The following is a 25,290-nucleotide window of genomic DNA, read 5'->3' as shown; positions in this document are numbered from 1 at the left end:
CTCACTGGCGAATGAAAGCGTTATTCTAAACGGACAACGCTACATGCCTTCCAGCTCGATCCTATCACCAACCGTTTAACTCAGCATGCAAAATCTTTGTCTTAAAATTCATGGGAAGACATACAGGCTCTTTAAAAAAAAAAAACATTTCTAAGAGTCATAGACAAAGAGCAGTTTGAAAAGCTTTCGCTGGACAGAATCAGGGGAATAAAACCTGATTTATAGACGTAACCCCTTGGAAACGAGCAAGAAGGAGCTCCCAGGGAGGAAGCTGTAAACCGGGAGCCAGCACCCAGAGAGCCGCCGGACTGCAAAGAGGTGAGTGCGAGGAACTGGAGGGGTTTGGCGCTTCAAAAAGTGCATCCGAGTGTCGCAGGTTCGATTCCCAGTCAGTGTACATGCCTGGGTTGCAGGCCACAGCCCCCAGCAACCACACATTGATGTTTCTCTCTCTCTCTTTCTCCCTCCTTTCCCTCTCTAAAAATAAATAAATAAAATCTTAAAAAAAAAGTGCATCTGCTTTTGTTTCTTCATTGTTCAAGGGGAACATTTTTAGGAAAAGACCTTTTGTTTCTTATTAGCCTAAAAACAATGAAAACCTCCTTGATGATGCAAAACCAATCCCATGCAGGCAGATCAGGCTTGCAGGATTTTGAAGTTCGGGACAGTGACGAGTTGGAAGACATGTGACCCGTGTCACTGAAGCAGTCCAACACCTGTGCCCACGCAAGGAGCCGAAAAGGAGTCACGTGGCCTGCTCGGTGCAGCTACGGGGAACAAAGCCTTAAGTTGAGAGTAAATTTAGTCCATAGTAAAGGAGACATGCTAGACGTGCCCAGGGTTTTCTGTAAGTTTGGGCTAACTGAGTCACTTTTATTATCATTTGTTTTCCTGACCACAGAGGTGTCAGTCAGGGAAGGCAACCTGAAAACAAACACAATCAGTTGCCTTTGAAGGTCCAGTGAACAGAGCCACATGTATTTAAACCCCAGAGTGGAGTATCTGTGCTTGCACTCGGGACCTGCACCGTGGGGGACTCGTGTGGACTCGGACACGGAAGACTCGCGGAGGGAGAGCGGTGGCGGAGCCTGAGAGAACGCCGCCTGAACTCCGCGAGCCCAACTTGCCAGAAGGATGCGAATACTGCAAGCGTGAACTAGCGGAGTCGAATGACAACACGGCTCACACATTTCCCATGAGGCATGAAGGACCAAGGTCAACTGCATGGAGCTGCCACTGTCTCAAGGGGACAGGGGACCAGTTCCACACCCGGTACGAGTCAGGTTTTGTTTAATATCGCACTACAGGAACAGAGAGATCAGGCTCTCGGGAGAGAAAGGGTAATTTAGTCACAAAATGACTTAGAAAATAATCCTTGAGTGGCAGCTTTGTTCATACATGTATCATGCATTGCCTTTGTCTTGTGATCTAATTCTGTCACTTAATTTTCACCCGTCTTTCCTCCCACATACTGTTGGGTTGGCCAAAAAGTCTGTTCTGTTTTTTCCATAAAATAAAAGATACGTTTTTCATTTTTGCCAATAACGTCATTGATTTGGATATTTTGAGTATGTCGGCTCTCTCCCGCCATTGGCTTCTAGTGGGTGGAGGCCAGGAGTGCTACTAAACATCTTCCAATGCATGAGACAGCCCCACAGCAGAGAATTGCCTGGCCAAAATGTCAACAGTACCAAGAAACTTCGCAAACCACTTCTGACATGTTCAATCAGTCACAGCACCTTCTCCAAACACACCACAAATCTTTTTTGTGTTTCAACTGCATTTGTACCTTTCTGGAAATAATAAAGCATAATACACCCAAAATGTTGCATATCTTCTTCCATCTTCAATATCAAAATGGCTGTACAAAAATTCACCAGTCTTGGTAAGTTTTTTTAAATGCACGCTGATATGACAGCTGTCACAAGTCAAGCTAACAAAATTGTTTCAAATGAAATTCAAGTGAAACTAGAGCCATTGTATGGAAAAAAAAGAAAACTTTTTGGCCAACCCAATACTTGCAAACAAACTCGCACACTTCCTTACGCACTCTTCTTGTGCCTAGCAATGTGCTACCCACATTGTGGCCCTCTCAACTCCATATATAAATTTATAAACACACGCACATTGCAAATCAGTCGATTGAAAGAAAAACACTTACTTCTATTTCCATGTGAACACAGCTTGCTAAACCGTCTCTTGCAATAGCTTCTATGGTGTCCCTATTTAATCCGTAACTGTGGTTGCCGTAATTATACGTTAGAATGAATTTCCCCTGAAATTTGAGAAGTACAGAGATTTCCATAAGAGAGCTGCCATTGTGAGATTTAATAAAGAAAATTATTTGATGTCTTACTTTTTTATATGATTCCACAAAACTTACCGACAACAGCAATTATGTAAGAATGACAATGGGTCTATGAACATTAATATCGAACTATGATAGAGAAATTTATTCAGAATTGTCTGCTGGCAAAAGAATTAGGCTTTGGGAAATAATCTCCTGACAAAGTGCTAGAGGAGAGTGAAGATACCGGGGTGTATGTAGAACAGATCACTTTGTTCACTCACCCACTTCCTGCCAAACCTGTGCCATTACCCTCGTTATATGGACAGAAGAACTCACAGTCCGCCCTCCGCCCCAGCCGTGTCTGCTCTGCCGGCACACCATGTAGCCCAGAAATGCTTCCATTCTCAAAAGCCAGAGTTCCCAGATAAGCCTGAAGGCCATGCATTACAAGCACATCCTGAAACCTTTGCATCCCGAGGTAAGCTGTCAGAAATGGGCCTCCCCTGTTTTTCCGAATAAAGGTGGCTTTTTACCAAAACTGACCACAGAATTGTTGTGCACCTTACAACCACCTGAAGTATAAAGACTGCCTTCTGTCAGTATTCTGGAAGCCCAACTCTACCCAAGCTGTACTCCCTTGCAAAAAAAAAAAAAAAAAAAAAAAGCAAGTAAAACACATCTCTCAAACTTGTCTTTCTCTCTGACAGTCTTCTAGTTATGAAACCACTAGGTCTAACCTAAATTGGGAGGCTGGTGAGAACAGAAGGAATAAAAATGTGGGCCACTCCGACTGCTCCCGCACACGGTTTTTAAATAACTACTGGAGTGGAGTGCCCCAGGCTGAACCCCACTGAGAACAGCACCCTCAGCTGCACAGCACAGTGAGGGCATCTCTCGGGGTGGGGCTGGGCTCCGGGGCACAAGTCTGCTGCCCAAGGTGGGAGAATCCACCCCCCAATCAAAAGAAGTTCATGTCACACCTTCTAAAAGTTAAAAATGCAACACTTTTGTAACCTTAATCATTTCCTCCTGCAGTGTCATACCCTCGGTGTTCTGTGGAACAAATGCTGTGACCCCTTTTCTTTTAATGTATGTATTACATCCAGGTTGAGATATATATAGATATAGATATAGATAGATAGATATAGACACAGATACAGATACACACATACATACACAGATACTGAATTTTCCATCAGGTATGTACTTTACCCTGTTTACTGTGACTCACCCTGCTTTCAAAATGCACCCCTGAACTGGTTTCCAACTGTACACTATGAGCTCGTTTACTTGCAGGGACCAGAGCCTTCCTCTGCAGATCCCAAATACATTTTCTGAAAGGATGTAGGGTTGGGAGGACTCCTGCATTGAGCTTATGTGTACAAAACACAAATATGAGGTTCTGCTCATGTTTGCTTTAAGGATTAAGATGGAGTGATCTCTGGCTTCTGGCTAGTGATATCCCTTTCGTTTCTCCTTGCCTGTGAATTCTTCATAAATAGCAATTTTTGTGTTTCAGATGCTTCCAGATCTGTGGTCCTATTTTCACAAGAAGGGAAGGAGGTAAGTGAGTGTGTCTGGGGGCACACTGGGGGCTGATCTGTGTGTTGGGGAGGCCGTGTGTATGGGAGGGTGGGCGGACATGGGGTACACCAGGGTCGTCTATCAAGGAAGCACCCGTAAGAAGGGAGAGCAGGGCCCGGGGGTGGGTGTCCTGCAGAGGGGTGGGGTTCAGCGTACAGGAGGATGAGCGTGTGGACGTGACTGGCCGAGCTGACACGGTGTCAGGAGTTCACAGTCTCCAGGTTTGTCTCTCTTCATAAAATAGTCAAGCCCACTTGGAAGAAAAGGACATCAGAAGCAAAACTGAAGTTCAAGGATATAACATCATTCTGAAGTCATATATGTTATCAGAAGAGGTAAAAATGAGTAATTCTCCAATGCATAAGGACTGCTGTAGCGGGAACAAAACCGTAAGACTGAATATCGTGTGGAAGTACAGCAATGTCTTCGATGAGGAACTGAAGCAGACTTGACTGCAGATGTGACAAGGGGTGGGACACCGGGGCAGCCCATGGGCGCTGCGAACTGGAGCTCTGGACCAAGGCAAAATGCCTCGGACGCTAACGAGAGAAATCAGCACTGATTTTGGGAGCTGGTTGTCTTTCAACCCAAACAGTCTTAAGAGAATGCTTCTCACTAATAATAATAAGATAACCCCTCAAAATCTCTATTAAAGCTTTTGGAAATACGAAGTCCCAGAGTCCTCTTCATACATTAAACTGTTGAAATAGAGCCCTAGGAGAGAAACTTATAAAGAATTTCCAAGATGTACTTTCGACAAGGTCAGAGGGAAAGTGGCCTAGGGATTATAAGCCTTTCTCACATGGGCTTCTGTGCAAACGTAAGAGAAAATGTGCACCACGTATAAAGCTGGTCGTTTAGACTGAAACTCGTGAAAACTGCAGAGTCTACGCTTAAATGTCCCAACAGTATAGGCACTGAAGGATAAGCCAGGTTCGTTATTTGGGGGTGGGAACACAAAAAGGAAGGAAGAAGCAAGAAGGGGTGGGGGAGGAGGAGGGGAGGGAAGATGCAGCCACACAAGCATCGCTGGTTGGATGATAATCTTTCAAAAGTGGAAACAAACAGCCAGAACAGACAGGAAAGTGAACTGCACGGAAGTCCTGACAACCATTCATGCAGACCGGTAAGAGGGGCAGAGTTGGCAGCCGGCAGAGAGGGGTCGTGCCAGGAAAAAGCCGTGGCTGGCAGACCCGGGTGGCAGACCCCAGGCGCAGGTGTGGGGGTGGGGGCAACAAGCAGACCCAGTCAGGCGCACAAGGCCACTGGCTGTGTGCAGATAAACCAAGTGAAAACGGGCAGCAAGACAGACCACACCACCTGGGGCCCCAATACTGGAAAATAAAGCCTAAAAGCACTGATTAAAAACACTTGTGGAGGTTGAGGTGCGGGGAGAGACTCCCAGCCTCACAGGAGAGTTTGTGGAGAGACCCATGAGGTCCTAGAATGTACACAGGCCCACCCACTTGGGAACCAGCACCAGAAGGACCCAATTTGCTTGTGGGAAGCGGCAGAAGGGACTGAAATCCAACACAGAGCTGAGAAAGCGCCATTGTTCCCTCTCAGAACCGCCCCCCCCCCATACAATGTCACAACCCAGCAACTGGGATGCCCTGCCCTGGTAAACACCTAAGGCTCTGCCCTTCATATGTAACAGGTGCCACAAGACCAAAAAAAAAGGCCCAAGCAGAAGAACAAATCAAAGTTCCAGAGTCAATACTTTTAAGTGACCAAGAGATAGCCAACCTGTCAGATACACAGTTCAGAGCACTGGTGATCAGAATGCTCACAGAATTGGTTGATTTTGGTCACAAATTAGATGAAAAAATGAAGGCTACAATAAGCGAAATGAAAAAAAAATGCACAGGGAATCAATAGTGATGGAAAGAAAACTGGGTCTCAAATCAATGGAGTGGACCAGAAGGAAGAAAAAAACATACAATCAGAAAAGAATGAAGAAATAAGAATTCAAAAAAAATGAGGAGAGGCTTAGGAACCTCCAGGACATCTTTAAACATTCCAACATCCGAATTATAGGGGTACCAGAAGGAGAAGAGGAAGAGCAACAAGTGGAAAACTTATTTGAACAAATAATAAAGGAGAACTTCCCTAAACTGGGAAAGGAAATAGACTTCCAGGAAGTCCAGGAAGCTCAGAGAGTCCCAAAGAAGCTGGACCTAAGGAGGAACACAACAAGGCACATCATAATTACATTACTCAAGATTAAAATGAAGGAGAGAATTCTAGAAGCAGCAGGAGATAAGGGGACAGTTACCTACAAAGGAGTTCCCATCAGACTGTCAGCTGATTTCTCAAAAGAGACCTTACAGGCAAGAAGGGGCTGGAAAGAAGTATTCCAAATCATGAGAGGCAAGGACCTATATCCAAGATTGCTCTATCCAGCAAAGCTTTCATTTAGAATGAAGGGCAGAGAAAGTGCTTCTCGGATAAGGTCAAGTTAAAGGATTCATCATCACCCAGCCCTTATTTTATGAAATGTTAAAAGGGCTTATCTAAGAACATAAAAAAACGTGGATAGTAAAATGACAGCAAACTCACAATAATTAACCACACCTAAAACAAAACCAGAAGAAACTAAGCAAACAACTAGAACAGGAACAGAACCACAGAAATGGAGATCACATGGAGGGATAGCAACAGGGGAGCGGGAGGAGGAGAGAATAGGAAAAGGTACAGAGAGTAAGTAGCATAGATGGTAGGTAGAAAATAGACAGGGGGAGGGCAAGAATAGTATGGGAAATGTAGAAGCCAAAGAACTTACGACACATGGACATGAACTAAAGGCGGGGAATGTGGGTGGGAGAGGGTGTGCAGGGCAGAGGGGAATGAAGGGGGGGGAATGGGACAACCATAATAGCATAATCAATAAAATACATTTAAAAAAAAGCAGAAACACAGTGTCACCCTTAATCTGGTCTTTCGGTGGGTTCCAGGAAACAAACCACACAGTGGTGTAGGAGTCACTGGGGATGGACAGAATGATCTAAACAGAATGAAGACCCTTGGTGCAGAGAAGATGAAAGGCTCAGAGAGTCACCAGCGGAGATGAAGACCTGATGTCAGCATGTACTTTTGACAGAAAAAACAAATTAGGGTCCTGAAGAGTCTCTTTGTGACAGGAAGGCTGAGAAAGAACACGTGACTTATCTTTGAGAAAATGAACTCAACAGAAACGGGGTCATGAATCACTACCAATGAGATCATCAGGGTTTCACGGGGAAAAAAAAAATTGAGTCCGATTGCCCAGGGCTCCTATGACACAGACTAATGCAGGGCAGAAGGCTTTACGCTGAGAAGACGCAGACCCTCCGAGGAGGAGGGAACCTTCTCTCCGGTCTAACAGCAAGGGCTTCTGCGTGCGCTGGGGGGCGGCCTGTCCTCCGAGGCCCAGGAGCTCTCAAATGGGGGCATTACAACGGACAATTAAGGCTGCATGCATGTCCGGGATGGGACAGCTGAATGGAACATGCCACGATGAAACGGTGCTTAAGATCACGGCCATTAGGAAGCACTGCTGATGGCGACTGGAAGGAGGGGTGTCTGGACCGAATGCTCAGTTCGCATGCTTCATGCACCACGTCAGGTCTGTGAGGAGGGTCTGTTGGTAGTGAAATCTACGTAACAATAGCAGCGCCCGGTGCACACAGGGCACCGGGATTCGTCACGGTGCTCCTCCCGCTCTTCTCTTCACTTGTCCACTCACTCGGTCCTCCTGAAAAGCCACAATGTTTTCTCCAAGATCAGAGAGTGAAAAACAGCATGTGAACCGGGATGTATTAAGTGGATTAAGGAAAGACAACCCGGTAAGAACACCTCTCTCATAACACACGCAAAACTGAGTCGTTCTCTTTTTTATCACCGTTTCCTAACGTGTCTCCCAGGGGGCATGCATTTCTCATGCGATGAAGGACAGCATCCTTACCATGTTTACCATTTCGCTGAAAACTTCCTGTGAGATGAAATGGTAATCGACTCGGTCCCCTTCTCCAAAGTAAGGGGGTCTGGTGGTGTGACAGGCCCTGAAAAGATAAAACAGATAATCCGGTAACTTAGGATTCAAGTGGAAGTGAGTCCAGCAGAAAGTGTATTTGAAAACGCTGGCAGTGATCCATAAATCATGAACGTGAAAGTCGCACGACGGTGACACCTGTGTGGTTTTGAAACGCTGGGCCAGAGTCGGCGGCCGCACTCTGGGGCTGATACACGGTCTGGGTTGTCAACACCGATATTTCTGCTCATTGTTATTTATGACCTTCTGAACCACGTCCTCTGCCATCACAAAATAGTGCTTTGGGAAGTATGACAATATTTACCACTTACATTTTTCCACCGGAGTGTTTTCGTGTGGTCTCTGTTCTATGGGCATTTCCTGTGTGCTCTTCTCCCACCCTTCCCCCTGGTAGCCCCCTGGTCTTTCGGGACCCCCTGTGCCACCCTCCTAAGAAGCTTTCTCGACCCTGTGGCTGGAGTGTGCACCTCTTCCTTACACCCCCAGGGCCTCAGTGCCCACCTGTGCCAATGGCATAGCAGGTCCTTGTCCTCTGCCACTCTAGGGCAGCAGTGAGCTCGTCCTACTGAGCTGCCAGGACTTGTCAGCCCTGGGTGGGACCCTCCTCTGGGGACCCCCGATTCTGATGCTGATAGAGCCGTTTCTGACCACCGTCTGAAACAGCATCACCACGCCATGCCACACCCCCAGTTATTCTCCATTCCCCACGCCGCTTTCTTCTAGCTCTGCACCTGTTTTTTCCTGTCCTCCCCAGCACAGCATGTGAACAATGAGGGGAGGGCTTTATCGTATTCATCTTGTTTGCCACCGCATTCCCAGCATAGGCTCTAAGTGTTTGTAACATGAATGAAGAGACGTAGCGTGATGCGGGCAGCAGCTGCGGTGAGCCCCCTGCACAGACGACTGTGGAACGACTGGTCCCAGCAGGCCAGCGTCGCCCCAGAACCCACCACGGGGGCCCCACCAGCCCAGGACTCCTGATTCAGACTCTTCTGCCTTCTCAACGATAAGTTCTGGGAATGCAAGTGGATTATTAGATTACTCTGCCATTTGACAATAGGAAATGAGAATGCAGCGTTGCTTATGTTTTACAGATGATGAAACTCAGACACAGCAACTATGGGACATGACTAAGTAGCAAGGCTGGGATGATTCCAACATCAATTCTTTTCCATATCCAACTGAGGGGATAAAGTCTCAACTTCCCAAGCCCCTCCACGGCAAGGTCAAAGACGAATTTGTACACTGTTCATCTTCTGTTCATCTTCTACTCGAATCAACGACATTAGCAAATGTTAAGGTCTCATCATCACCTTCAAATTATATACTCGGGACAGAGAGTCCTTTCGAAGAGGAGACTGTCACATCACAGTGACACTTGTTTTGCTTGGACACACTGGCATTTCCTCGCACACCTGGGCAGGGACCTGGGACCCTTGTCTGTCGGCGTCCCTGACAGCTGGGAAGGATGAACCAGTGGTCAGCATCACGTCCTCAGCACAGCTCTCACACACCGCACCGACACTGCACGCCTGGCGAAGAAGTGGAGGGGCGGGGGGAGTGGGGTGTTTCAGAGTCTGCGAAAGGAAGACAGGCAGGGGCGCCGTTGGAAGCCCCCGGGCAGGTCAGCGAAGGGCTGGCTTCACCGATGCGGAGAACGCCGAGGCCTGAACCTGCGCCCGCTGCGGGGCTTGCTGTTAGGAAAGGCCTGCGGTGACCTGAGGGGTTTCGCACCTGCCATCCCGTCCTCACTCGCTGTGAAGCATGCTGCCCGGACAGGAACACTCCAGAAAGAAATACTTCACAGTGAAGGTGACGTTTCAATACACTTACTCAGGAAAAAATAACGCCAAATTTTAGGCAGACAAATTTGCTTTGGTTATCACCTTTGATACCCTTCATCTCCTCTGTAAATATAATTTTGATCGCAACTTAAATTTCCATGGGCTCATCGTTTACTAATTAATTTAGTCATTAAGTCATGCTCAATGAGTCAAATCATGGTTTGCAATGGGAGCCACACTGCCTGGTACTTCCACTTAATAGACAAACGAACTGAGTTAGAGATTAACCCTGGGCTGCACCACCAGCCCTAAAAAAGGTCTGAGGGTGAGTCAGGCATTCTAAAGACCAATGTGCTGGCCAGCTGCCATCCAGGACCCTAGCAAAGCAAGTCCCTGTGGGGAGGGAGGCGATGATCGGGGGCGGGGGGGAAGGAATGCAGAAGGCCAGGCCATATGCTGTGATGTTAAATACCCAAGGACATGTGATAGGAAGAAAAAGATGTCTAAGAAGAGCTAGCAGGTAGATGAGGAAGTAGAGATTTTGTCAGTGGGCTTCAGAAGCAGACAGGTTTAGAATCTCAACTCTGGACCACACTGCCTCAGGAAGTAATACACCCCTTGTCGCTGCAAAGATTTAGGCAGAGGCTTGGCTGTACGCGCCTCTAAACTCAAGCAGGTTACAGCGCGCCATATTATCAGTCAGTGAACTCCTTCCACGGGTATCCACAGAAGCCCGGGTATTCCTTGGGGATGTGGTAGGCAAATTAAATTGTGTCTAATGTTCTGTGCGAATTGCGTGTCATTGACCTGCTGGACACAAAGAGACCAGCAACACAAAAGATTCCAGCACACACTGCCTGAGTATCAATTCACACCACTTTCTGACTCACACCACCATCCTCCGTCACTGTACCCTAACCAGTCTCCCCGTGTCCAGCCCTCCCTCCCCAGGTCCTCTCCCAAACGGCATGCCATGTGGCAGAGTGCACTTTCCAGCATGCAGCTGTGACCACGATGCTCCCCTGCTCCGAGACCCTTCAGCGTCAGGCTGCTGCCTCTCCTTCCAGCCCTACCTCCTGCCTGCTCTCTGCACACTTCAGGTTCAGCCTGTCTACCCGGTGCACTTTCAGTTATTCCAACACACCTGCTCATCCTCTGTGGCATGCGGGCCCCACTTGAGCCCCACTCCCAGCCTCTCTTACTTCTTCTGTCTCAGAGGCACCTATGTCCCTGATCACAGTGCTCATCAAACCAGTATCCTGTCAGGTGGCACTAACCAAGGGACCAGACTGCACGCAGCCGGGAGGACAGGACCCACGCCTGTTGTTCCACAGTTTCACCGCCAGCACACGGCTCATGGATGGTGCTCGGCAGACACGGACTGACTGGCTGAGTGAACCATTCTAGTCAGTCACATCTGTGTCAACAGGTTGGACTAGGCTGCCTTTGGTAGCTGGAGCTCATACTCACTCATTTAACTAAACAGCTGTGGTCTTTCACTTTGCTCCATTACAGTGCTAAGAGTAAAATGTATTTAGTAGTTGACATCATGCGAAAGGTTATGAACATCAGAAGTGCTCTAAAACAGAGACCTAAGGAAGAATATGGTTTCTCCTTTGTGACCGACCACTCAGAGCACTTGAATGGGTTTAAATCTAGAAGGTGAGCAGGCTGGTATTGTTTTGCATTTCCCTCACTATTCAGCACTCTTCCGGGGGCCACTGATCTGGGAGGTAGCATTAGGGCTGGGAACGGAGAGACCCTGAAGGCAGTAAATCCGTGTTTCCAGTCCACTAACACCACATGTAAAGAGCATCCAACCTACTTCTAAAACCAGGAACAAATAGTAAGTTCAAGCCTAAGACGAGGGCACACTCTCTCAACCACACTATCTGTTATAAACCACCAATTATGTTTTCAATAGTTATACATCTGGGCATGCACCTCAGCACACGAAAAGTTCTCTGAGTTTTTGGTCACGAGCCAGTGCAATTTAGATAAAGGAAGACCAAATACCAGGACAAAACTGGAGGAAAAGATTTAAGCAAACGACAGAGGACGTGCCTTTGTAAACGCTTATACTCCACGATGAGACTGTATTCATGCCTTTTTTACTTTTCATTTAATTAAAAATCAGTCAATTCCATTTTGGGTGAACAAAATAGGCCTCTGCCCCGCTTGCCCTCCTCGGCGGTGCCGTGCTCCTCTGGCACCAGGGCCCACAGCAGCTGTGGCAGCTGCACCCCACAGGTACTAGTGCCCTCACCCGCACCCTCATCCCCTGGCTCCTGAGGAGGCCTGGGCGGAGTGACGTTGTATTTCCCCAGTAAATGGTACCAGTAGACTATACAGTACCCTCGCCAAGACACCGAACAGTGGCGCTGGCTCCCAGCACCCAGAGTATTTGGAGCCCACTGATCCTCAAGAGCCCCTTGGGGAATGCAGGGCAGTCCCGCGCACGCAGCCTCCCCAGTTGCGGATCCAAGGACAGACTGGCCCTGTAGCCACACCCTTGTTAGGGCCATGCAGTGGAGCATCCTCACCTGAGCTCTCGGAGAAGGCACAGACGACTTTGCACAAGGCCCTGTGGAGGCGCTCCTCACATGGGAGGGAAGGGACTATCTCCTCCCAGAAGAAATCCTAGCCCACCAGCCAGCCAGACTGTGCCTCCAAGAGGCAGGCCACTGTTTTGATGCCTTCCAACCGCTCCTGAGCAGACTGGGCTATCAAGGCCCCTTTTCCCCCAAGCCCTGGTCACCTTCTCTGGATGGAAAACGTAACAATGGACCAGCTGGCTGTGCCTGGTTTTTCCTCTGGAACCGATTCGAGCCGGGCCACAGTACCAATGTTAGGCTGATGGCCACGATGTTGAAAACCAACCAGGTGGCCACTGCACAGGCGCTAGAGTGCAAGGAGCCCGGCCGGCAGCTCTGCCGTCACCCACTGAAAAGCACGTACCAACTGGGAGCAGGTGCGATCAGCTCACACCTGTGACCTTTCCCAGAACCTGCAGAACATCGCGCCCAAGCCGCCAAGATTCCCCTTATTGTTTGCGAGGACTTCAACACAGAGAAAACAGAGCAGGTTCTACAAACATGTTGCCTCCTCCAGCCTCAGCCTGGACAGTGCCCATAAGCTGCTGAATGCTGATGGGCGGTTGGAACGCCCATATAACCCCCCACCCTGGGGGGATCCGGACCTCCAGGGAGTGCTGGCACACCCTGGATACACCTGTATCCCAACATGTGCTGGGGGTGAGGTCAGAGCTCTGGACTTGCTCGCTGAAGAGCAGACAGGGCCCAACCAGCCACCACCTTCCCACTGCCCCTCAGACCACCCGCCTCTAGTGTGTGGCTTCAGCATTAATGGGAACCTGACGGACTTTTATAAATGCTTATGTGTCTTTTTAATCACAGAGTCATGGGCAGGGCTGTTTCAGGAAAGTGCAAAAGGGTAAGAAGATGCCCGAGATGTATTCCCGGTTTCTCCCACTTCACTTCCCATGTTCCCAGCATGCCCTTGGGAAGGAATCTCACTCGTTCGCAAACCCTTTCCATGAAAACCCGCAGCGGAAAAGGCATACACACCCCACTGTTGCTCCACATTGATTTCGTCCCCTCAGCACTACATTTACATCAATTAAAGGCACCAAATTACGCTTGTTTTGAAGCTTTCGGTTTGATGATGCTACATAAAAATGCTTTCTCGAGTCCATAATTAACAGGTATGCAGGAAACAGCAATTTCTCTAGATAGTGTTTCAAGTTCTTTACTTGTGGTTTTAAATGTCAACAAAATATGCGTGGCAATATTTACCTTTTATATCTTTGTGTAAAAAATGGATACATTTTAGCATTATAAACATTTGAAAACCATGCAAAGCTTAAGTTATACAGTAATTTATAGTAATTTACTTAAGGCTTTAAGATGTTTTTATCTGGAGGTCTAACAAAACAGCAGTGTACAAAGGAACTATCTAGGCTGGAGGCTCCAGGGTTTTCTTTTTTTTGTTTGTTTGTTTTTTTGTTTTTTTTTAAGTAGAAATAGCAAGTCTTCTTGATAAGTTCTTCAAATAATTCTTGTTGTGCCTCCATGTTCCCCTTCACTGTATTTCTTAAAGAGATGCCAAGGCCAGCCAGACTTTGGCATTTAATCACTGTTATGTGTTTATGGTTTTCCACTGAAACGCTACTGTCTACCTTTGAGGTCATTCAGTATCACTATTGTTTGTATGTGAGTGTGCTCTTCCCAGTAGGTCATTTAGGAACTGTTATGTGGCATGGGCAAAGAAAGTCGGTGGGACCTTCTCTGCAGAGATGGGAAACCAGAAAGCCTGTTTGTGAGGCTGTCACTGAAAGTTCCTGAGACAGCCAGGGGACTGGTTCGAAGCATCTAGAAGGAATGTAGAAAGAAAGATAGCCTGGAATTCTCTTTTATTAGATAAAGGAGATGTATTTTATCAAATACACTGATAAAACACGCAGAAAATATATATATATTTTACCTATATAGGTATAATATTTACCTATTAAATACATAATAGGTAAAACCCATTCCAAACAAAATTCCAATAAATAACCTATTGGTAATACATTGATAAATATTTTAATTCATGAGTTGTATATATATATTTAAGATTAATAAATGGTCCTTTAAAGCTAATTTAAAAAATAAAAAATAAATTAAAAGAGAATAAAATAAAATTTAAAGAAGAGCAGTGACCTGCCCCTGGTGTGTTTTGCGTTTGTTATTTAATTGGAAAATTGCTGCATATAATAATAGTAGCTATCTTATTTTTTCAATGGATGAAATTACTAGCCATCTAATGCCCTTTTTTTAATACAGTGATAAGGTGCTTCACTCATTCCTTGACGGAATCTTAGAGTGGCTGGCCACTGAGCAAGCTGGGACCTCTGTCCCGGAGGACGCCAGTGGGCGGCTGGCTGAGGGATGCTCTGAGCTGGGCGGAGGCTTGCTAACTCGGTCCGGAGCAGAAAAGCAGCGGTGGCAGCAGTAACGGCTCAGCAGCGTGAAGCTCATCTTTGGACTCCCGTCCCGCCACCCTTTGCCTCCACGCAAACCACACGTGACACTACTGAATGTCTGAGCTCCCTCCCAGATCATACAATTCATTAGGAAAAGGCCCTTACCGATCTGGTTCCCACTGTGCCTTCAGGGCCTGGCACATGGGGGGAACTCAACAAGTATTTATTAAAGGAACAGATGAACAAATGCACAAATCCTTTCATCTTTCCATATATCCACCACTGGAGGTGGGGGAAAATCACCTATGCTTCTTTAAAAAAAAAAAAGATTTTATTTCTTTTTAGAGAGAGGGGAAGAGAGGGAAGGGAAAAAGAGAGGGAGAGAAACATCAATGTGTGGTTGCCTCTCAAGAGCCCTGCTCCTGGGGACCTGGCCCACAACCCAGGAGTGTGCCCTGACTGGGAATTGAACCAGAGACCCTTTGGTTCGCAGGCCAGCACTCAACCCACTGAACCACACCAGCCAGGGCTCACCTATGCTTCTTATTGCAGTAATTTCCCACTGAATGCTGTGTACAACACCATGAATTCATTCACCCATTTGCCCACTCAGCCCATCAGTCCTTCAGTTGACAAATATTCACCATATGAGGTGCCCGGCCATCTGTGGACATCCGCCCCTGCCCTCACTGGGCTTACTGACGAGCAGGGAACACAGACATTAAGTAAATCAACCAGAACATGAGGGATAAACATTCTAATAGGGGAAATGCAGGATTTAATGAAAACGAATAGTGGGGGTGGGGGCGGTTTGGCTACCCAGGTGAGAAGGTAAAGGCCGACCGGAGCGGAATCTCGGTGATGAGTTGGTCGACACCTCCAAGGGCATGTCGGACCCAACGTGCCACCGCCGTGCATAGCGCCAACGCGTAGGAGGGTCAGGGCCACCGAACATTTGCAACATAAGCGGTATCCCAACGGTGAGAGGGATTCTAATCAGAGGCAGCCTTGGTTCCCTTCACACGGTTTTCTAAAAGGTGCTAGGCTTACATGAGCACAAAGTCAGGGTCTGCCCTTTCGCCCCAGTCCGACCTTCCTTCCTTTGCGTCCACTCACCTTTCCTCGCAAGTTCAGTGCCCTCACGTGAGCATCATGGCACGCCACACGTTTTTATTCTAATGTAAATTTTAATTTATTTGTGTGACCTTCAGGATGCTGACAACGTATTAATGAGTAAATTATTCTTCAGTATTTATAGCCTAAGGTTGCTTAAACGAGGAATGCAATTTTAGATAGCTAAATAAATGGACCTGTTTAAAATGGTGTTTACGTTGTTTGAACACAAGTGGCTTAAGGGAGAAAGTTCCCTGTAACAACATTAGCAAATAATTTGCATTATTTTTCTTGCTGTCCTATATATATATCTCTTTGCAGTCACATCCTCAGCTCACTGACAAGCACCACCAATCTAAAAGTAATTTCCTTACCAAATAAATAAATAAATACCGGCACGAGTTTGGAAGATGACAATGATCCTTCTAAATCTGATTCTCAGAAACTTTTCCTAAATCTGATTGTCAGAAACTTTGCCTAAACCTGTAGATCCGGCTGACGGGTTCTTTAGGATGGCTCTAGTGTTTTGCATATGCCTCTGTGTTGTCTGGGTCATTAGGGAATCACACAGCAAGACACTCGTTCCAAAAAACGAACAGCGCATTGAGTGCTAACCTGAGGGAAGGGAGAGGAGAGGCTCCCGCTGCCCCTTCTCCACCCTCCCGCCTGAAATGCGCCCAGAGGGGGAGGCCTGGTGCAGATCAAGGGGCTGAGTGCCGCTGCAGAGAAGAGGAGAGGCAGTGTGTCACTGTGCCCCCCCCCCCCCCCCCCACAGATCGGCCCACCGCACCTCCCAACACGCAGACCTGTGCCGTCACACCGTACACACGGCGACAGGACGAGACCGCATTCCTACGCCACTACGCTCAATTGAAAACACACGTATTTCCAAACCTCGCAGAGTGATTTCTGCTGTCACTGCATTGAAGTAAAACATCTGGAGGATTAAAGGGGAAAAAAAATACAGTGCACATCACAGCGTGATAAACGGTAAAGAAGCGGACACGGCTTCTACGCACATGTTTGACCTTGCTTAAAATGAACAGCCCGAATCGGCAACGTCCGACCTCTCACAGCCTCCCCGGCGCACGCGCAAACTTACCCGTATCTGAAGTAGGTGCTGAACTGCCTGCAGAGGCGGTGGGCGAGCTCCCGCTTCCCGCAGGCTTCCGGGCCGGATAACACCAACATGGGGTACGGGGCGTCCAGGCTGGGCAGGGTGCTGCAACACAGGGAAGGGTCAGGGGCGGGTCCGCTCGGCCCGAGGGGCAGCGTGCTGGCCGTGTGCGGTGTGGTGAGTCCAAGTCACAGTCACAGTTAGCTCAGCAGCCGAGCCCTGGCTACAGGCGGCACCGCACAGCCGGCCGGTCTTGCTTCCAGAAGCAAGCTGATCACCATTCTATGCCAAAACTCATGCAGCTCGCGTGGGTAACACATGAACACTCTAAATCTGAGTGTAAGTTTAACTGAACAATGCTTTTAAAGGAAAATATATGGGAAGGTATGTTAATTCTTGGTTGCTGAAGTATCCTTCCAGGGATTTCAAAGTGAAGGAAGCAAGACTGCCCTCTGAGAGTTAAACTTTCACGTGCATACCTACTAAATTAGAAGACCAATGTGCAAAGAAACGGAATAACTAAAATTTACCTGAGCAATTATAGGTTCCAGGCACTATGCTAGGAGTTTTACAAGCATTACCTCCTTCAGTTATCACTGGAAGCTAGTGAAGGTATTTCCATCATTATTCCTGTTTAACACGTGAAAACTGAAATACCAAGAGGTCAGTTGACTTGCTCAGAGTAACAGCTAATAAATAAGTGCTGATGTGTAAACCTAGGTGTAGCTTCTGGGCCCGAAAGTCTGGACGAAAGAATGAGTTTATTACTAAAATCTCCTGCAACACACATGGAGCTTCAGTGTTGGATTCCACTCATGACACTATCACAGAGTAAGTACAATGTTTTAAAAAAACACAGGGCTGAGATGAGAACTCTATAGGGAATAGGGGTGGTGGCAGAATCATTTTTCAATCTCTCTGAATACCCACATACAAACAGAAGAACAAAGCCCATGGAGCACGTGTGTAACAACCCGGGTGATGCGGTATCTCCATGAACCACACATCTGTGTGGGAGGGGAAGGAGGAAGCAGTGTGGCAGCACCTGCAGACCTGAGGACAGGGGAACCCCAGACAGCACCCCCTGGGAGGTGGGCGGGCTGGAATGGCAGGTGTATAGAAACCCACGCACAGAGGTTCACGGCAGCTGTGTTTGCAGTAGCTGGAAACTGGAAGCAGCCTAGAAGAATCGCCAAACTCCCTGCGGTGCATCCACACAGGGAATGGTACTTGGCAACCAAAGGGGATGAACTAGAGATACACCCACAACTAGGATGGCTCTCCAGGGAATAAGGCTAAGGGGAAAAAAAGACCACTCCCAAAGGTTGTATGCTATGTCATTCCACTCACACGACACTCGTGAAATGACGACATCATACCGATGGGGCACAGACTATTGGTTGCCAGGGGTTAAGGAAGACGAAAGAGAGGGAGGTGGCTGTGGCTATAAAAGGGAAACACAGGGATCTTTGTGACAAAACTCTTCTGCACTCAACTGCAGTGCTGCTCATACGAATCTACACAAGTGATAAAATTGCATGGAACTCAATGCACCCAAGAGTTCGAGTGCTGGATTCTGGCAGGGCTGGTGGGCTGCACCAACGTTGGCTTGCTGGGTTTGATGTTCTACTGCAGCTAAGCAAGACGTTACCACTGGGGAAAACCGGGAGAGATACGCAGAATTACTCTGTGTTCTTCCAAATGCGTGTGAATCTAATCTAAATTATCTCAAAATAATTCTTCAATGATTAGAGAGAAAAAAAATTCGAGAGAAACTGACACATATTGAAAATAGGTACACGAGATCTTTCTGAAGAAGAAAACCAAAGCAAAGGAACAGAATAAACATTAAAGTCTGTAATTAAAGAAAACTTTCCTGAAATAAAAAATAAAACATAGCTGTATATTGTAAAAGAACATGCAGAGATACACCTGACTATATCAGCCCAGAAGGACAAATACTAAGACTCGGTCTAGTGAAATTACTGAACTTAAAAGAAGAAAACAATGTTCCACTAGAAAAAAGAATACACATGACTTATAAGAGAAAGAAAATCAAGTTATCATCAGGTTCTTGACAGCAATGTTTTGCACTAAACAAATGAAGTCACATCTTTAACATAGTCAAGGAAAAAAGTACGCACCATGGACTTCATATACTATGGCAACAATGACTGTCAGTATAATGGAGAGAGGATATTCTCAGCAAGGGATACTGATCCCATAGACCTTCCCAAGGAATCTACTAGACAACAAGCTTCCTACGACCAGAATGACACAGGAGACATCAATACAGGGGCTGGAAGTGAGCAATAAACACGCAGTTATCCACAGAACCAAGACTAAATGACAGCAAAGAACAGCGTGCAGCGTGTGATGGGTATGTGTTCTGACAATGCAAGTACAGTAAACTATTTTTAAAACGGGGTGATTGACACTTACATAACAGATATATAGTAGGCAGATTCACAGAGACAGAAAGTAGATGCGAAGCTACCGGAGACTGGGAGTGGCAGGGAGTGGGGGCTATTGTTATGGAGTCTCTGTTTGGTGCCACGGTCTTGGAAATAGATGGTGATGATGGCTGTACAACATTGTGGATATAATTAATGTCACCAAACTGTACACTTGAAGATAGTTAAAATAGAAAAGTTTATGTTTTATATATATATATATTTTATTTTATTTTACCATAATGAAAATGGTGTGGGGGCAGGGTTTAATGGGACGAGCATAGGCAAAATATGTTCCTAGTGCTTTCAGTGATCATGTTGGTATTGGTATTGGTATCGGTATTGGTATTCTGAGGCTGGTGCAGTATAATGTGGGCTTTTAAAACAAGAGTAATTAAGGGATGTTCTACCTCCTTGCTCTGTGTCCTTGGTGTGGGAGAGGAGGAGACATACATGTAATGGAGAGGGGGTTAAGTGAAAGCTCAGCTGTAGTCTCGGAATTGAATTGCAAGCGTCAGTATGAACCTAGGAGGTATTTCATCATCTATGTGTAGACTGAATCAGATAGATCCATCTAGATATAGATTAAACAGGTTGGATGGATGTAGATACTAATAGATAGGTACAAATAGGACAGGCAGATGAATATGTGTATGAAAGGAAGAGAGGAAGGAAGGAAATAAGTAACTGTACTCCTAGTTCTGTCCACGACAAGGCCTGGAAACAACGACTGACCCGAGAGTAATGACAACCTCCAGTGCTCGGATTGTGATTGGAAAATACCATTTTTCGCCAAAACAATCCAGGGCACCTTGGAGAAATGGGGAATTCCAGAGTCTGAGCAGGACTTAAAGAAGATGAGCCTTTAGAACCTTGTCATTCCAGAGGGCAAGAGGCTATCCATGACCACCAGGCCAGGGTCAAGGTTCTGCTGGGTCATTTTAAAAAACTGATTTTGAGAGAGAGAGGAAAGGAAGAAGAGAGAGGGAGAAACACCGATTTGTTGTTCCACTGATTGGTGCATTCATTGGTTGACTTTTGTATATGCCCTGACTGGGGATTGAACCCGCAACCTTGGCATGTCAGGATGACACTCTAACCAACCGAGCTACCCAACAAGGGCCTGGGTCATTTTAATATTGTATCCTCACCCCAATCACAGCAGGAGAGGGAACAGTGATTCCCCCAAAATGCAGCATAAAAGTATCAAGGTCAAGGTCAGGGTTCCTCTTTGGGAGCTGCCAGAGAGTGGTGAGTTGGCCAGAGTGCAACAGGCAAAGACAGGGCTGCTCCTGCGCCCACAGCTTCTTCACAATGAACACTGCTCCACTGAGAGCACCCGGGGCTGCTTGGCCATTTGTTCTTATCTGGCTCAATAGCCAGAAATGATCATGAAATATGTGTTCATCAGACACTGCTGTAAATTTCTTTGATACATATTTTTATACGAATGTACCCTAAAGCATGAAACAAATAGCAATCTTCATAAACTGAAAAAGAAATACAATGAGGACATAAATGCTCTTTTTTTTTAAGAAAAAATGAAATGTGCTTTTCCAGATATATGCAAATAAATGATAAATCATTTCACCTAGAGGGCTACCATAAATATATAAAACTGTCATTGTCTGTATTATTAAATTACATGTAAAAAATCATGTCCTGGATGCAAAATAAAACATTTTGCTCCCTGTGGGAAGCCAACCATGTGATGTACAGGCGCAAATATCACACAAAAAAGAGAAGCCATTTACAACCAAGAGATCTTATGAGTATTTTTAAAATGCCTTTGGGTATTGATAGCATTTCTGCATTGCACTTACAGCACGATGGCCATCTGCTCCGACAGACTGTGTGAAAAGAGGAGGAGAACCTGTGGGAAACCCATCTTCGAACTCAGGGGTGAGAGACTACTCCTGTGTTCAGCCCAGCGGAGCGAGTGCTCCGAGTGCCGTCACCGAAAAAGGCTTTCATTTCCCCCTGTGCCAGCTGGGCTTCCTTCTAGGGGCTCTGATAATCTGCATGCATGGGATGGTCTCCGGCAGGGATACCTAGCATTCACTCACAGCTAAGGAAAAGTTGACAATGGACAGAAACGATCACAATTGTCTGTGGTCCTATCCTACAGCAAAAAAAAAGAAAAAAAAAAAAGAAAGGAAGAGAGAGAAAGAGAAAGAAAGCTAGCTAACTAACAAACTCTGTCCTGGCTGATGTGGCTAAGTGGGTTGGGCACCATCCCACGAACTGGAAGGTTTGCCAGTTTCATTCCGGGTCAGGGCACATGCCTGGGTTGCAGGCCAGGTCCCGGACTGGGGCGTGTGAGAGGCAAACCGATTGATGTATCTCTCACACACTGATGTTTCTCTCCCTTTCTCTTGCCATTCCCCTCTCTCTAAAAATAAATAAATTAAAACACTGACCAGCCCTTTTTCATCATTATATATTATTATTTCACTGTCCTATGTCACAGGCTAGCCACCAATCAGAGGCCAGATGAAAGGGGGAAGATGCACCCACTCATCACCGCACTTGGGGAAACACTGAGAGCCCATGTTCAAGCCTGCGGTAACACCCTGTAACTGAGGCAACAACACAGACGATCCAAAAAAGACCTGGCCCCTTCCCTTGGATGAGGTGAGAAGCAACGGGTCACAAGCCAGAAGGCTACAGAAGATGATGAGGTTGCCCCGTGCTCGCCGCCCTGAGCTCTGCCCCAAGAACCCCGGATGGATACCTGTCAAAGATCCTCTGCGGCTGCATCATGCTGTGGACGACGTGGATCAGGTGATCTTGGGTCGCGACCACTTCCGGGGGAGGGTTGTATTTATTCATTGCTGTAACCTTTTCCAGAATTTGAAATGCAAAAGGGAAACAAATTGCATTTCTAAAAAGCACACAAGGCTTAGATTTTCTGTGATGAAATAGTCTAGACATGCAACCAGCTAGGGAAAATAATTGAACACATGCTCGTAAATCTTTGGGCTCAGCCTTCATATCTACTCTAGCTTTCCTAAAACCTAAACAATGATCATTACTGTAAAACACTGAGCTGGAGTCCCTTGGCCCTCTACTCCCTTACAGTCCCTCGTTTAGGACAGAGAATGCAAAAACAAAACCTCTAAAATCCAAGGTTCCTTTTGATATAGGAAACACCCCAACTTTCAGTATTAAAACAAGAAATAAACTACATTGTTCCAGATTCCAGGCGGCTGATGCTGCAGAATTTCTCTCTCATGCCATCTCACCGAGCACTATTACCTCAAATTCTACCCAAACCTTCCCCCTTTCAGTTTAACTCTCTCTGTTCAAAGATAAGGGCCTTCTCCTCCCAAGGTATGGCTCTCCATCCTCTCGTTTCCGTCCTTCCTCAGAACCCGTGACCCAGTCTGCCATACTGTCCCTAATTCACAACTTTGAGGTTCATCCCCTCTGCAAAACGTTAAAGGCAGAGAGATCTAATAAGCACCTCTGAGTGTAAGAATAATAACAGACTCCCATCTCTAACTATTTTTAACCAAGATTTCAGAGAGGCCTTTATGAAATGGAATATCTGCCTCTCTACCTATTTACACCTGTTTTCATTCCCACCCCGAATTTGCATCCAGTGTAAGAAACCCCTCATTAGTGGAGCTGTCAGCTGTCTCCAGTCGCTAAGGCAAGACAAAGCAGCTGGCACAGGTGTGGTGGCGGGGAGGCAGGTGCTCGCCTTCAGTCACTCTGGAGCTGTGAATCCAGGTGAATTATTATGTTGAAGAGCAGAATTAAAGGTTTACAGTAGCAGAGCAGGGATTCACTTCTGACTGCATGGTAGGATGGCATTGGAATGCATTTCTTTATGAAGTGACTTTTTAGAGTGACGCACAGGCTGGCAAACCCTCCAAGTGCAACAGTGATCTGAGGTCACAGTCTGCTGGGACGCCATCAGCCTGCAGGAGTGGGATGCCGCTGCCGAACTGCGGGGTGGGGGGAGGTTCAGCTTTGCAGGGGGTTCCACAGACGGGCCCCAGGACAAGGAAACACTCCCCAGATGGATGATTCATTTACAACACGCAAATCTCGTACGGATTTTGTGGGTCCTGCGGCAGGCAGCGTGAGCACTTCCGCTCGTTAACTCAGAGACACGGGCAATAATACGACTACATACCTTTTCTTCCACTTTAATCTTCTTCTCATCCAGTTCTGTTAATCGTGGCAGCATAAAAATGACGAAGAACCAATATTCGGATTTTTCCTATTGAAAATATCAAGAGGACCATTCGGTTGCCTTTATTTCCTCAAATGAATAAGCACCAACGCGCTACTTTCACAGGCATCGGTCTCTCACCCGCAACCCCCGTCAATCACACGCGCACACACCCATCTGCCTCTGCGTTTTCACACTGACTGGCCCCCTTATACTAACAAGTCAGATGCACATGGCGCCTTTTGCAATTTATAGAGCTTTTTAAGTGTGTGACCTTGTTCGTCTCCCTGAGACACAAGCAGGGCAGTTACAATTACCTTCATTTCTGAAGAGAAAGCCAACTAAGTAACCCCAGAGAGAAGCACTGACTAAGGTTTCATGGCCAGCGACTTAAACCCTGTCTTCTAACTCAGTGATTTTCAACCTTTCTCATCTCATGGCATGTGTAAACAGATCACCAAAATTCTGCGGCACACCAAAAGAAATGTTCTTTGCCGATCTAATTAAAAAAATTGGTATTATTTTGACTGACTTACCAAAACAATAATAATAGTAATTACCTACCCTTTTTGCTCCAAACTGACATTTAAAGAAATCGGGTGCCTATCTTATATGTGTATATAAGGATTTCTGGGACCGAGAATTCATCGATTAGGTGCAAACTTATTATGAGATGTGACCGTGACCAGTAAGATGCAACTCTGTTACATGACCTATACATTTGTGGCTCAGGACAGGGCATTCACACTCACTGTCTATTGTTGTGTTGGTTGTTGTTTCTTTAATTTGACAATCTAAGGGAGAAAAGATCAGTGCCCCTGACTAGACAGTCAGGCACTGCATGTTTTAAAAATTCTTCTGGGGCACCAGTTGCAAATCTGGATTAAAAAAATCTCTGGAAATCGCTGTCCTAACTCCAAAGAGTTTCATTACTGCAAATAATGAAACATTACTTATTATTAGTTTGTCATTTATTTACGACTTTGTTTCATTTTGTATTAATTTGTATCATTTACTATGAATTTGTTTTACAATCATCAAATGATATTCCCTTATGGAGTGAATGAATTCCTCCATACCCCCTACCATCTGTGGGGTTAAGGTCATTTGCCTTTTAAAGATACAATTAAAGTTTTTGTATTCTGAAGCTACGGCTCTTTGAAGGGAGAGATAATGGTGACCAGTGCATTTTGTCGGTGAGAATGCGTGTTGAACGAGCACACGTCCCTTGTGGGCCTGCTGCTGGGGGCGCAGTCTCGGGAAGCCCCGAGGCTTCCTCTCCCATCGCCTGCCACTGCTCCTGTCCCAAGGATGGCTTTGATTTTTAAATCTTATTTTTTCACTTTTACCTTCATTTGATTTTTTTTTGCCTGTCCAGACGTGTTTAATGAAGGCACACACCAAGACAAAGGCACTCAGAGACACATGCAAAGTCAAGCGTGTATGGAGAGAGAAGCGAAGGGAATGGGCAGAAAAGCGGAACAAAGGACCAGGGACAAAGAGGGAGGGACGATGGCCAGGAGAAAGGACCGTCCGTGGACAAGAAGAAGACAGGGCCTGAAAGACTCTCATGGGTCTCTCAATCCCAGGTGCGAAAAATCCAGGGGAAATACATTTCTTTTCTATGATCATTTTACAACAACACCGATTTCACGGCTCTATGCAGGCAATTCCGTTAGGTATCTAATCTTAGACTTTCTTTCCTGCTGGGAGACAGGAGCCATATTCTGTCCACACCTCCAGCCCCGAGCG

The 25,290-nt window shown here is 46.4% G+C and overlaps 1 protein-coding gene across 1 annotated transcript in view; it reads right to left on the bottom strand.

Annotated features, from left to right (window-relative positions):
• The window catches only part of LRGUK (leucine rich repeats and guanylate kinase domain containing), a 74,463-nt gene that overhangs the window by 11,863 nt on the left and 37,310 nt on the right, over positions 1-25,290 (bottom strand). The window contains 5 exon segments of the mRNA XM_036010920.1: positions 2,162-2,275; positions 7,818-7,914; positions 16,888-17,007; positions 22,090-22,196; positions 23,500-23,586. Of these exon segments, the coding sequence (XP_035866813.1) occupies positions 2,162-2,275; positions 7,818-7,914; positions 16,888-17,007; positions 22,090-22,196; positions 23,500-23,586 (525 nt within the window).

The sequence above is a fragment of the Phyllostomus discolor genome, chromosome 10, assembly GCF_004126475.2.
Source record: "Phyllostomus discolor isolate MPI-MPIP mPhyDis1 chromosome 10, mPhyDis1.pri.v3, whole genome shotgun sequence".
Classification (NCBI taxonomy): Eukaryota; Metazoa; Chordata; class Mammalia; order Chiroptera; family Phyllostomidae; genus Phyllostomus; species Phyllostomus discolor.
Note: the sequence above shows the minus strand (reverse complement) of the source record. Positions and strands in the feature narration are given on the sequence as shown.